Below are 13,930 nucleotides of genomic sequence, written 5' to 3'. Positions count from 1 at the left end.
CTTCGAACTCTTTTTGGTGGAAGAAACTTTGGGGATCGACGACCCCCCAAAGATCAAACACCTTTTGTAGAGGTGTTAGTTTGACTCTCTCCCGACCTGCGGGAATCTCAACGACGTGGTGTGCGCTGCCTCCCTTTCTGTAATTTCTGTGGCGAACTTCCGGAGAACGCCACCCATGCCATGTGGAGCTGTGACCGGGCTCAGGCTACTTGGAGGGCGTCGTCGCTGCATTGATGGGTTGAGAAGACCGGGTCGTTATTGTTTTTGGGCGCCTCGGGACTGCAACGAGGCTGCAAATTGTATTGCTAAGACTCGCCTAAATCGCTTAGATGTTGATCTGTGGTGTTTGACATGTCCTGCGTGGCTGGAACCGTGTATTCTCAAGGATATTAAATCCTCTATTCTGGGTTAATGATATCAGTTCTTCACGTAAAAAAAAAAAAACCAATGTTGTCTGTTGACATTTACAAATATATCGACAAAAAAAAACTATAGAAAAAAATATATAATTAATGAAAAAATTCAGCTCTTGTTACAATTATAGAATTTAATTTAATAAAAATGCTTATATACATTAATATGCATAAGCAAAATAGTTAGACAAAAATTTCAAATTATCGATTTAGAAAGTGGTTGATAAGTAAAACCCCCTTCTTAATTTCAACACGTTAAGACAAATTTTCAAGATTTAGCGAAAGTTTAAATCATTATTCATTAGTATTATTTTTGGTAAAAGATAAGAAAAACTTTCTCTTTAGTATTCCAAAAAAGAAAAACCAGTAGACCTCTTAGCATAGCACTGTAGTACGTCCAAAACCAAAATGGGTAACTGAATGAGCAATTTCATAAAGTAGACCTAAATGTGTACAAAATATCATTTCTGTAATTTTTGTGGCGAACTTCCGGAGAACGCCACCCATGCCAAGTGGTGCTGTGACCGGGCTCGGGCTATTTGGAGGGCGTCGTCGCTGCATAGATGGGATGAGAAGACCGGGCCGTTACCTTTTCTGGAAATTTGCAGACGAGCGGCGGAGTGTCTTTCGGTGACGGATTTGGAGTTCTTTTGTGGACTGGTATGGGCCGCGTGGTCGGATCGGAACCGGCGACTCTTTCACGACTAGGTCAGACCTCCGGAGGCGTGGGTGAACGACGTAGCCAACTGGCTCACGAGCTTCAAGTCTTACTCGAGGAAGTTGAACATCGAGGCCCCGCTCTCGGGACACCGCTGGGAAGGGTGGGTCCGGTCGGACGTGTGCTCGTTGAAGTTGAATGTTGACGCTGCGTTGGATGCGGCAACCAACAGGGCGGCTGTAGGTGGAGTGGTGCGTGATCATAGCGGCGTGGTGGTGGGTGTGATGGCCACTCTCGTGACGGACGTGGATTCGGCACTTACGGCGGAATGTCGGGCTGTAGCTGAGGGAATGTGTTTTGTCCAAGCTTACGGGTGGCGTATTGCGGCGGTCGAGTCGGACTGTCAACGACCTACGCAGCTCATCCACAATCGGAACACCCGATGTCTCCAAGGTCCGTTGATACACGACATTTTGGCCTGTTTAGATTCTCAGTCTATTTCTTGTTTTTGGGCGCCTCAGGACTGCAACGAGGCTGCAAATTGTATTGCTAAGACTCGCCTAAATCGCTTAGATTTTGATCTGTGGTGTTTGACATGCCCTGCGTGGCTGGAACCGTGTATTCTCAAGGATATTAAATCCTCTATTCTGGGTTAATGATATCAGTTCTTCACGTAAAAAAAAAAACCAATGTTGTCTGTTGACATTTACAAATATATCGCAAAAAAAAAAACTATAGAAAAAAATATATAATTGATGAAAAAATTCAGCTCTTGTTACAATTATAGAATTTAATTTAATAAAAATGGTTATATACATTAATTTGCAAAAGCAAAATAGTTAGACAAAAATTTCAAATTACCCATTTAGAAAGTGGTTGATAAGTAAAACACCCTTCTCAATTTCAACAGGTTAAGACAAATTTTCAAGATTTAGCGAAAGTTTAAATCATTATTCATTAGTATTATTTTTGGTAAAAGATAAGAAAAACTTTCTCTTTAGTATTTCAAAAAAGAAAAACCAATAGACCTCTTAGCATGGCACTGTAGTACGTCCAAAACCAAAATAGGTAACTGAATGAGCAATTTCATAAAGTAGACCTAAATGTGTACAAAATATCATTATTAGACCACGTTTTTTTAAAATATCTAAAACTAAACTTTTGGCCACAAAATGGACAAAAATACCATTAAAACAATAAAAACACAAAAATTTCAGAAAAATCACAAAAATTTCAGAAAAAAAACAATCACTCATATTCTCTCCCTCTCTCAAACCTAATATTCTCTCCTCCACTATTCCTACCGATTGTGATGCCGAATGATCGGTTGCGACCAAGTACGACGTATTTTGACCTCTTTCGATGGAAACCGGTGGACAAGGCTTGAACTCTGACGGTGGTGGTGGTCCAAGAGCTCGCAGGTCTCAATCCAAGAAAATGTAAGTTTTTTCTTCGATTCTCTTGTTAAATCTAGTATTTAATAGTTTGAAATGTGTTTAGGATATATATATATATATATATATATATATATATATATATATATATATATATATATATATGATTTAGGGCCATTTGGAATGATTTTGAAAAGTTAGGGTTTTAAATTTTTCCCGGAATTTGCGATGAACTTCAAGCATTTGCGATTGATTGCGATCGATTGCGACCGGTTGCGATGAAATGCATACCAAATTGCGACCGATTGCGATATTTTTAATTTAAAATATATATATATATATATATATATATATATTTTGCGACCAAATGCGATGCTTTGCGACCATTTGCGACCGAAAATGATTTTTTGACTATTGTTGTTTTGTTTTTTTGTCTTTTGTAGGATCATTTGAAATACCTTTATGAAGTGGATTTCCCAGCTCGGGTCTCGTATCTTGGGTCCACATCATTGAAGAAAGTGTATGAGAGATTTTTTCAAGTTGGAGATTTTGGATAGAGTTATCGGGACTCCATTTGAGCAATTTTTTATGAAGGATCAAGTCGAGTTACAATACTTGGGCGTGCTTATACATAATTTGCTTCAGATGAGGATCGAGCCCACTGCACGGGGAGAGATACACTTCGGTATAGGTTCTCAAAGAGTGAGATTTGGACGCCTTGAATACGCTTTAGTAAACGGTTTTCACGTATGAAGATGGTCCAAGTTTGACAGAACAGCAAGAGCGCAAGAGCGACAGATTGATCACAGAGTACCTAAACGGCGCCAGAGACAATTGCAAGTTGAGTGCGTTAATAGACGCGTTCAATGCTTGTGCGAATGTGGACGATGCTTTTAAACTTGGTCTCTTAGTCTTCGTCTACGGGTACTTGCTTGGGCAAGTGACCAACGTCGCAATCGATGAAATATTTAGGAAGTTTTTGCGTATCGTTGAAGACTTGTCGTTCTTCTATACATTGCCGTGGGAAAATATCACATGGTCCGTATTTTGTACTGAACTCTCGGTGGACTTGGGGCATATTCACGAGAAGATGAATTTAAAGTTGAAGAAGAAGCCGGATGTAGATCAGAAAGAAGCAAAGTACACATTGCGCGGTAATATGCAAATGGTTCAATACTGGGCGTACGAGTCAATTCCGGATGTTGGAATTAAATTTGCTACAAACCACGGCAGAGCAATGCCGATAATGCATTCTTGGACCAGCAACCTAATCATTACGGCGAAGGAATTGTTATCGATTCTCAGGAAAAAAAACGGTAATTTCTATTACTTTTAACTTTATTTAACTTTTAAAATCTGTAAAGCTTAAAAACATGTTTTGTTTTTGTAGACGGTAGTTTTACCGATATTGAGACCACGAGTTGGAGAGAAAGAATTTTTTGAGAATCTAGAGACGCATACAAAGAAATGTCTATATCCGGTAGACGTTGAGGGAGAAGCCGTGAAGGAGCCGGAAAATATCGATGAGGAGATTGATTTAGTAGCGTCGGTCGCTCCGAATGTGCTAGGGCGTGACGTAAACGTAGAGTACGACAACGATGATGAAAAATACGATAAGTTAACGCCCCATCTTGTCTTGACTTCCTCTCTTACATTGTGCGATGAATAGTCAACCATTGGGTATGGGACTTCAAGTTTTAAGTCATATGAGAATCTGTCAATGTTGATCTTCTCGTACACTTTATCCACTAATTCCGTGTACGCCAGATCTTTCGAAACATCGAATGATTTAGTTTTAGCACCCTTGAACACCCATAAATGCGCATTTCTCTCCCAAGTGCCATTAATTTGGAGGAAAACTAAAAAAACAACATAAAAAAGTCAACAAAATCAGTTATATATCAAAAAGTCAACATGGTCGCAACAGGTCACAAATGGTCGCAACGGGCACAAATTGTCGCATTTGGTCGCAAATGGTCACAACCGGTCGCATTTGGTTGGATTTCGTCGCATTTGGTAGCAATTGGTCGCAACAGGTCGCATTTGGTGCAACTGGTCGCAAATGGTCTCAATCTTGAATTTTTGTGTTTTTTTAATTTCATCGCAAAGTAACTTGAATTTCATCGCAAATGGTCGCAAATTAACTTAATTTTTCCATATTTTAGCCGAAAAATCCTAGATCTAAAAGTTTTCTAAACCTTAATTTACCCTAAACGCCTAAAATATTAGATAAAAATATAATCAAAATGACAAAGTTAGTTAACTTACCAATGATTACTCCAAAATAGAGAGGATTTGAGAGCTTAAGAGATGATTTGAGTGAGAATATGTGAGAGAAAGAGGGTTTATAAGGTTAGATGGGTATTTTCGTCTGAACCTTAGAAAATTTTAAAAAACGTGGTCTAATAATCATATTTTGTCCGCATGAAATTGCCCAACTGAATTCTGCGCAGGACATCACTAATTTGTGAAATGACCAAGCTACCCTTTGTGATGATTCGTATTTCGTTTGAAATACTTCGCCGACCACGATACCACCAGTGCCTCTCCACTCAGAATCGTTGATTCCGTCGAAAGGGTAAACAAATACACACACACACACTCTTCCCGTTTTACATTTCTGAAAATTACGCAACAACCGAAAACAGAGTAATATTGTCCTTTTATTCGCTTGCAGAGAGAATTCCTTTCCCTCCACATTATGTTATAAGCTCTCGCACCACTCTCTCTCTGCTCTTCACTGAAATTTCTTGCTCGACAAACCCTAATTCCGAAGATCGCAACAAAGGCCAATCACGGTACGAAATTGTGATTTTCAGGCTATGCGATTTTTCTCATTGATCCTTTCAATGCATGTTCGAGTTTCTAAGTTTTTATTTTCTTTAAATCTTATAAGTTTTCGTTTGATACTGGATTGGTAATCGAGGCTCAGAGAGTGTATTTGGAAACTTAGAATTTTAGTCTCATGGTATTAGCTACTGAGTTATGCTAAAACGAGCCTCTCGAGTTCTCTATCGTCGCCATTTTTATCACAGCGTACATATTTAGCTCTGAGATTGTAGATGAATTTGTGTATTTTTTTTTCTTCTCTCGTCTTTTTTGTCGGTCTCAAAATCGTGTTTGTTTACTTACGGCTTGGGTTTTTTATTTTTATTTTTATTTTACACTCAAAGCTTGGAATGGGTTTTCGGACTAGAAAATTTATCATTTCCTTTTCGAATTCCTCTTACTCTAGATTCTTTTATTTCGTCAGATCGTGCTTCTAGACACTCTTTTTTTCTTTTTTTTTCTTTTTTTTTTTCTTTGTAGGATCATCAGTCCGATTCCCTGAATATATCGTTTCTTTGTTAAATTTTTTTTGCTCATCCAGTAAAGTTTTTAGTGGGCTAATAAAACTTGTAATAATCACTGTAATAATCACTGATGTAGTAATCTAGAATGTCTGATAAGTTATTAGGGCACAATTTTAATGAGTTTGGCGTTAATTTTTGGCCGTGAACCCCTGTTCATTTTTATTGTATTCAACTTTAAGTTCCATTGTTGTTTCTACGTTTCATATAAATATGTAGATGATTTTATGAAGAATACTTGCGATCTTATGTTTTGTTATATTTATGGATGATTTTATTTTTAATTTTCTGCGTATTTTGTATTTTAAGATCATTATGCGTTAACACTGGTTCTGTTCTTGTACTGTTTAAAACTGTGAAGTCTGGTTCATTTTTTTTTTCCTCCCATTTTTCTTTCCAAAGATACACAGATCATTAGAAGAAGAACGTAGCCTTTTTTTTTTTTTTTTTTTTTTTTTTTTCTTTTCTCCGAAATTATCTTTTCTATAACGTTTATTGAAGAGAAGTATTAAGTAATAGTGCAAAGTGCAAACTAAAATTTTCAACTCTACTGCAGCTCGTTCTGATGATAGTTTATTTTTGTTTATAAATTTCCTTTCATATCGATATTCTTGCTTTATGTTTGTTATTTTTGGTTTCGATTCAAGGAATGATTTACTGTACCCACGAGAAATTAGACTAAATCTGATGTTCTTCATTCATCTTTTTCCTGAATCTATGTGAGTTTGACATTATTTAGTGAAAAAGGAAACTGTAAAAGTTAACTTAATTAGCAGCTCATTCTGACATTTGTTTATGTGTATCCATTGAGTTTTCAATGATACATATCGAGTTGTATGATGTCGTTATAGAGAGAAATATTAAGTGAATAGGAAACTATAACAATTAGCTTGATTACCAGTTCATTCTGGCGTTTATTTATTATGTGTATATATCAATTCCCTTGCATTTTTGCATGTAGATGTCTTATGCTATTACTTTATGTTTTCTACTTTATGGTTTCGATTCTGTAACGACTTCAATGTTTTCACCATAAAATTCAAAGATCCTGTGATTACCTTAATACCTTGAACATATCGTCGCTTGATTAGTATTTTGTCACAGGTTGGCTAAAAAATATGGGATTAGTCGACGAGGCAGTTGTGGAGTCCGAGGAAAACCTGGCTTTGCCTCCACCGCGTGCGGTGATTCCCAACGATGTGGAGCTGGAGATGCCACTGAGGCCGAAGTACACAATAATGACTAGAAGGGGAATCGGGCGCTCTGGAAAACGCATTCCTTTGCACGCAAACCACTTCAAAGTTTCTGTAGACATCCCAGACGCCGTTTTTTACCAGTATACTGTACGTCTTCAATTTTTTTTTTTTTTGCGATATGTTTTCTTGGATATATAGAATTGTGTGTTCTAATTTAGTGTGGTCCGCGGCTTCTAGGTCTCGATCTGTTACGAAGACAATAAAGAAGCCAATGTCAAGGGAATCGGAAGACAGTTGATGAATAAGCTCTACCAGACTTACTTTTCGGAGTTCTCCGGGAAAATAGTTTGCCCTCTGCTGCAGAACAAGTTTGAGTTCACGGAAGAGGCATTCTCTGATATTCGTTGTTCCATTTTAGGCACAATGTTTGGTTTATTTTTTTATTTCTCGGGCTGACATTAGGTTTTGTCGTATGGCAGTGAAGATGGAAATCCGGGTCTCACGGGGAGTCCGAAGGAGGGTGGTAAACGCTCAAAGCAAGATTGAGCTGAGCTACGGTGCCAAGATACCCATGAAGTTCATCGCTCACAGTATTCAGGACGCGTTGAGAGTGCTTGATATCATTCTCAGGCAGCAAGCAGCTAATTTTCTTTTTTCGCGCTGTTGTTTTCTGATCACTGCTGTGAAGTGAGCCTTGCTTTGACTATGGCTATTACTGTTGGGTTTTACAGGGGATGTCTTTTGGTGAGGCAGTCTTTTTTCCACAATGATGTTAGGAACTTCACTGATGCCAGTTTCCGCACTACTCAAGATGGCCTTTCTCTTAATATGGGTAATCGTTCTTGTGCTGTGATTCATTGTAGCCTTGTTCACATGCAATAATAAGTTTACTATCGTTCTATGTCGTGTTTTGATTTGTATTCATAATTAACAAGTACAGACTCTATCCAGGTGTTTCGACGACTATGATTCTGCAACCTGGACCAGTAACCGACTTTCTGAGAGCCGATCAGGGTGTGCGTGAGAACCGTTATATTGATTGGGTGAAGGTTAGTATTTGGATATTGTCTATGTAGATCCTTGTTTCTTTCGGGGTCTCAACACTGCAGTGATTTGCAGGCAAAGAGGATGCTAAAGAACATGCGGATTAAGACATCACATCAGAGTATGGAATTGAAAATCATAGGCTTGAGTGAACTCCCGTGCGACAAGCTATTGTATGTACTTATCTTGTGAATATGTTCTTTCTGTTGCTCATTTGTTCTAATGTTCCATCTGGGATTCTGCTGAAATTGATCGTATATCTCTCCACAGTTTTCCTTTGAAGGTGAAAAACGGGGGTGATGTTGAAAATGACGGGCAGAACAAAGATGTAACTGTTTACGAGTACTTCACCGGACACCGTAATATAGAACTGGGCGAGTCCGTATATATGCCATGTCTTATTGTTGGCAGGCCTAAAAAGCCCAATTTTCTGCCAATTGAGGTACACCAATTTCTATTAGATTTAGTTTTTCAAATTCTTTCTCTGCATTCGAGTTTTTAATTTTCATCTCTTTGTGATGGTGTTTTAGCTTTGCACCCTTGTTTCACTTCAACAATACACGAAAGTATTATCCTCAAATCCAGAGGACAGCATTGGTTGAAAAATCATGGCAAAGGCTTCAGGATAAAACAAAGATCCACACTGATGTAAGCTTTATTTGCCGCCACGTGAATGCGTATTTTATGTTCTTCAAGTTTTGTTCTAACTTTTCTGTCCTGACCTGTAATTTCAGGCAATTAGCAAATCCCATCGAGAAGCAATTCATTAAACTTGAAGACCGTATCCTAGATCCCCCAAAGGTAACATAAAACATAAAATGCATGGATTCTGTGCTTATTTTGTTTATATAATCTGGTCTAGGTGTTGGAAAATCTGATCTTAAATGATATATGTATTTGTGTTTTACTGGAAGTATATTGCATTTTTTTTGTATGATATACGTGCATTCGGTAGCCATATTTCTTTGAATTAGCCAGATTCACAGCATCACTTTAAGATTTGACTGATGAATCTTATAGGAAATTTTCGTATCTACTTTTTTTTTTCAATTGGAAAGATAGGATTCTAGCTGAACCGGTTGGATATGTTTTTTTAGTTAATTTAGTTTTTGAATGCAAATCCTCTTTAACTTGTATTTCTCTTCCTCTTATAATTTATAGATAATGGTTTTTTCTTACAAGAAAGAAAGCCCATATTGTGCCCGGTCTAGAGGGTAAGAAGAGGTGAAGTCAGAAGGTGATAAATCACCAAAGTCAGAAGGTGATAAATCACCAATTCCCATTTATTTTATAATCCATTTTCTTTGTGTGATTAACAGTTGAAGTTTGGTGAGAATAATGAGTCCTTCCCAAATCAGGGAAGATGGAACTTCAACAATAAGGTGCAGCTTCATAGTTTCTCGAATGTTTTATTGGCATATATGTACGCTTTTAATTTAAAGGGGGTATTTTTCTCACATTCCTTATTTTCTAGACTGTTTTCAACCCTGTTTGCATTGATAAATGGATTGTTGTCAACTTCTCGGCTGGCTGTGATATGAGTTGAATTTCAAGGGATCTGATCAGCTGTGGGAGAAAGAAAGGCATTGTAAGTAAAGTCACTATTACAAATGGTTACCCACCATATATATCTTATATGAACTAACACAAGGTTTCATTCGTTGCAGCAAATTGAAGGACCGTTTACATTGATTAATGAAGAGCAAAGTCATAGAAGATCCTCCTCCGTTGCAAAGGTTGAGAAGATGTTTGACAATGACTTCTATCTGTGTTCTCACATGGGGATGATTGTAAGTCTTTCTCCCGATAAAGTTGGCCTTTACAGACATGTAAACAAATGCACACCAATATTTTTAACATATTTGTTATTGTTGTAGTGCATCTGGAGGTAATCTTGATATGTATTTCTTTCCATCTGGTTCATATGAAGTAAAGTTTGGTGTTTTGTGGTTCTTCATTCCGGTGAAAATTGTGCTCGATCCATGCGAGAATGAAAATGAAGATATTGAAGATGATGATGTGAGCTTAGATGGTTATTCTGGTGGAGGCGGGCCCGGAGGAGGCCCTGGGGGAGATGGCCCCGGGGGAGATGGCCCCAACGGAGACGGGCCCGAGGGAGACTACCCCAACGGAGACGGCCCCTGCTGTGACGGGCCCGGGGGAGACGGGCTCAACGGAGGCGGGCTCGGGGGAGACGGCCCAACACTCACGAATATCATTTCGAACTTCCCACACATCTCAGTGGTAAGCATTTGGATTTGTTTAAATAGTTTTTTGAAAGAAGGAAAATATATATATATATATATACACTGGCATTGGTTATACTGGTTATTTAGACTCGAGAGAGAGTCGAGAGAAACAAAACAATTATATTTTCGAGAGGAATTCAATTCTTTTTCTCTACCTATATTATAGACGATGGAGCGCCTTCTAGTTGCTACATTCAACATCAGTTACACCTGACTCCTTTTTGCTACATTCACAATTTATTACGATGATGTGATTTTAAATAAATTTGGACCTAAATAGGACATTCGGATATAGAAAGACTTAGTGCATGTGGATGTGAAAATTGAAAGACTAAGTAATTGTCTTGAAAAAGGTTGGTTTATCAGTATACTTTTATATGCATTAATGATTTTACGCTTATTATACAACGATTTTACGCTTATTATACAGGTGTACATGGAGCGTTGCAGAAGAAGCAATCGGAGACACTTCAGTTCTGCGTGTGCGAATCTGTAGATGGTGCAATGATTGAGAAATGACATCAACTTGTATCCTCTATGTCAACAACTCAATTTTGAAGGTTAACTGAAGAATAATGTGCATAACAGGATCCAAACAAAAACATCCATCAAAATTCTCTTTTGAAGATAGAGCAAACTGAAAAAAAAAATGTTTCCACGATTGCCGTGGTGGCTGAGATTCTCGACTCTGGCAGGGATGGCTGCGGATATCAGGAGGACGTGGTGGAGGATTGGGAATGTGAATCGATTTTGCTCCTAATGTATGCTGTGCGAAACGGGGTACCACGGCATATGTGACTCAAGAGATGCTGACTGTCCTCGAACTTCACCTGGCAGAGTTACATTCACGCTCTCCATCACTGAGGTGCTCCCTTCGGCATTCAATAATTTTTTCCCAACTTTGATGCTCTGTCAGGCAGAAATTGCACACCATCATCTCTGACTGGCATAATCGAGAGTGACACCTTTGGTATTTTCGTTGGAATTTTTGGACCAGTGATAGACCTGTGCGACACTCGTGTTCTTCTATCACTTTCCTGTCTTCACATAATTTTTCGCAAAGGCTATAAAAATGATACTTTTGACCAAGTTGGTAATGCGAGTATCGACACGAGACAACTTGCTCGATCAAAGGTACTCGCATTACCAACCCGATCAAAGGTATCATTTTTGTAGCCTTTTCGAAAAATTCTGTGAAGACGGGAAAGTGATAGAAGAGCACGAGTGTCGCACAGCTCTATCACTGGTCCAAAAATTCCAACGGAAATACCAAAGGTATCACTCTCGATTATGCCAGTCAGAGATGAAGGTGTGCAATTTCTGCCTGACAGAGCATCAAAGTTGGGAAAAAGTTATTGAATGCCGAAATGAGCACCTCAGTGATGGAGAGCGTGAATGTGAACTCTGCCAGGTGAAGTTCGAGGACAGTCAGCATCTCTTGAGTCACATATGTCGTAGTACCCCGTTTCGCACAGCATACATTAGGAGCAAAATCGATTCACATTTCGAATCATCCGCCACGGCCTCCTGATATCAGCAGTCATCCCTGCCAGAGTCGAGAATCTCAGCTACTACGGCAATCGTGGAAACATTTTTTTTTTTCAATTTGCTCTATCTCAAAAGAGAATTTTGATGGGTGTTTTTGTTTGGATCATGTTATGCACATTATTCTTCAGTTGACCTTCAAAATTGAGTTGTTGACATAGAGGATACAAGTTGATGTCGTTTCTCAATCATTGCACCATCTACAGATTCGCACGCGCAGAACTGAAGTGTCTCCGAGTGCTTCTTTTGCAACGCTCCATGTACACATGTATAATAAACGTAAAATCGTTGTATAATAAGCGTAAAATCATTGATGCATATAAAAGTATACTGATAAACCAACATTTTTCAAGACAATTGCTTAGTCTTTCGATTTTCACATTCACAGGCACAAGTCTTTCTATATCCGAATGTCCTATTTAGGTCTAAATTTATTTAAAATCATATCATCATAATAAAATTGTGAATAAATAAAATTAGAGTCGGATAGTAATATTTCACCTAGAGCTTCGCGAGACACATCCCTGAAAAAAAGGAGTAACTGATGTTGAATGTAGCAACTAGAAGGCGCTCCATCGTCTATAATAAAGGTATTGAAAAAGAATTGAATTCCTCGAAAATATAATTGTTTTGTTTCTCTCGAGTCTAAATAACCAATATATATATATATATATATATATATATATATATATATATATATTTTTTTTTTCCTTCTTTCAAAAAACTATTTAAACAAATCCAAATGCTTACCATTGAGATGTGTAGGAAGTTCGAAATGATATTCTTGAGTGTTGGGCCGTCTCCCCCGAGCCCGTCTCCCCCGGGCCCGTCACCGCCGGGGCCGTCTCCGTTGGGGTAGTCTCCCCCGGGCTCATCTCCGTTGGGGCCATCTCCCCTGGGTCCGTCTCCTCCGGGCCCGCCTCCACCAGAATAACCATCTAAGCTCACATCATCATTTTCATTCTCGCATGGATCGAGCACAATTTTCACCTGAATGAAGAACCACAAAACACCAAACTTTACTTCATATGAACCATATGGAAAGAAATACATATCAAGATTACCTTCAGATGCACTACAAATATGTTAAAAATATTGGTGTGCATTTGTTTACATGTTTGTAAAGGCCAACTTTATCGGGAGAACGACTTACAATCATCCCCATGTGAGAACACAGATAGAAGTCATTGTCAAACATCTTCTCAACCCTTGCAACGGAGGAGGATCTTCTATGACTTTGCTCTTCATTAATCAATGTAAACGGTCCTTCAATTTGCTGCAACGAATGAAACCTTGTGTTAGTTCATATAAAATATATATGGTGGGTAACCATTTGTAATAGTGACTTTACTTACAATGCCTTTCTTTCTCCCACAGCTAATCAGATCCCTTGAAATTCAACTCATATCACAGCGAGCCGAGAAGTTGACAACAATCCATTTATCAATGCAAACATGGTCGAAAACAGTCTAGAAAATAAGGAATGTGAGAAAAACACCCCATTTAAATTAAAAGCGTACATATATGCCAATAAAACATTCGAGAAACTATGAAGCTGCACCTTATTGTTGAAGTTCCATCTTCCCTGATTTGGGAAGGACTCATTATAAAATGGATTTATCACCTTCTGACTTCATCTCTTCTTACCCTCTAGACAGGACACAATATGGGCTTTCTTCCCCCCCCCCCCCCCCCCCCCCCCCCCCCGACAATAGGAGTTTGATCTCGAAAAAATTTAGAAGGAAATTTGAAATCCATATATCAGATACGACCATATTAAGAAATTAACAAGATTTTATTTTATTTTTATTTTTACAGATTATAATTTATACAATTAATAATTACTTCTAATAAATCTAGTTTTAATTTCTAATTAAAAAAAACAGTTTTAATTTGGCACATCTTAACAGGTTAGAGGTTATAAATGCTTTCTTTCTGCTTTGGTTCGTGGGGAAGTGATTTTTTTGAAATGTGAATACAGAGAGAAATTTAAAATTGAAAAAGGAAACAGGTAGTTTTCGATTTGCTAATGTGAAGTGAAAAGAAAATCTTAGATATATATGCACAGGGACGAAGCCAGG

At 38.2% G+C, this 13,930-nt stretch overlaps 1 protein-coding gene, 1 long non-coding RNA gene and 1 pseudogene across 3 annotated transcripts; 2 read left to right on the top strand and 1 right to left on the bottom strand.

Annotated features, from left to right (window-relative positions):
* The first annotated feature begins 5,123 nt into the window (after positions 1-5,123).
* On the top strand, positions 5,124-7,549 carry LOC149403346 (protein argonaute 6-like). Its single transcript, XM_089609470.1, has 4 exons — positions 5,124-5,263; positions 6,920-7,158; positions 7,249-7,398; positions 7,491-7,549. The coding sequence occupies exons 2-4, from the start codon at positions 6,934-6,936 to the stop codon at positions 7,491-7,493; spliced, it is 378 nt and encodes a 125-aa protein (XP_089465596.1). The 5' UTR covers positions 5,124-5,263; positions 6,920-6,933; the 3' UTR covers positions 7,494-7,549.
* A 4-nt stretch (positions 7,550-7,553) lies between these two features.
* LOC149403345 (protein argonaute 16-like) lies at positions 7,554-10,527 on the top strand (annotated as a pseudogene). The gene is made up of 10 exons (XR_016296095.1): positions 7,554-7,843; positions 7,963-8,060; positions 8,131-8,228; positions 8,326-8,497; positions 8,586-8,856; positions 9,375-9,437; positions 9,530-9,643; positions 9,723-9,845; positions 10,045-10,299; positions 10,471-10,527. The product of XR_016296095.1 is annotated as a protein argonaute 16-like (transcript).
* LOC149403344 (uncharacterized) lies at positions 9,839-13,457 on the bottom strand. Its single transcript, XR_016296096.1, has 4 exons — positions 13,411-13,457; positions 13,205-13,318; positions 13,003-13,125; positions 9,839-9,970 (listed from the first exon to the last, which is right to left on the bottom strand). It is a non-coding gene; the product is annotated as an uncharacterized LOC149403344 (long non-coding RNA).
* Positions 13,458-13,930: the final 473 nt, after the last annotated feature.

Source organism: Urtica dioica, chromosome 3 (genome assembly GCF_054948205.1).
Source record: "Urtica dioica subsp. dioica isolate 48M chromosome 3, U.dioica_male_clone48M_v1_H2, whole genome shotgun sequence".
Classification (NCBI taxonomy): domain Eukaryota; kingdom Viridiplantae; phylum Streptophyta; class Magnoliopsida; order Rosales; family Urticaceae; genus Urtica; species Urtica dioica.
This window is presented reverse-complemented; position numbering and strand designations above follow the sequence as displayed.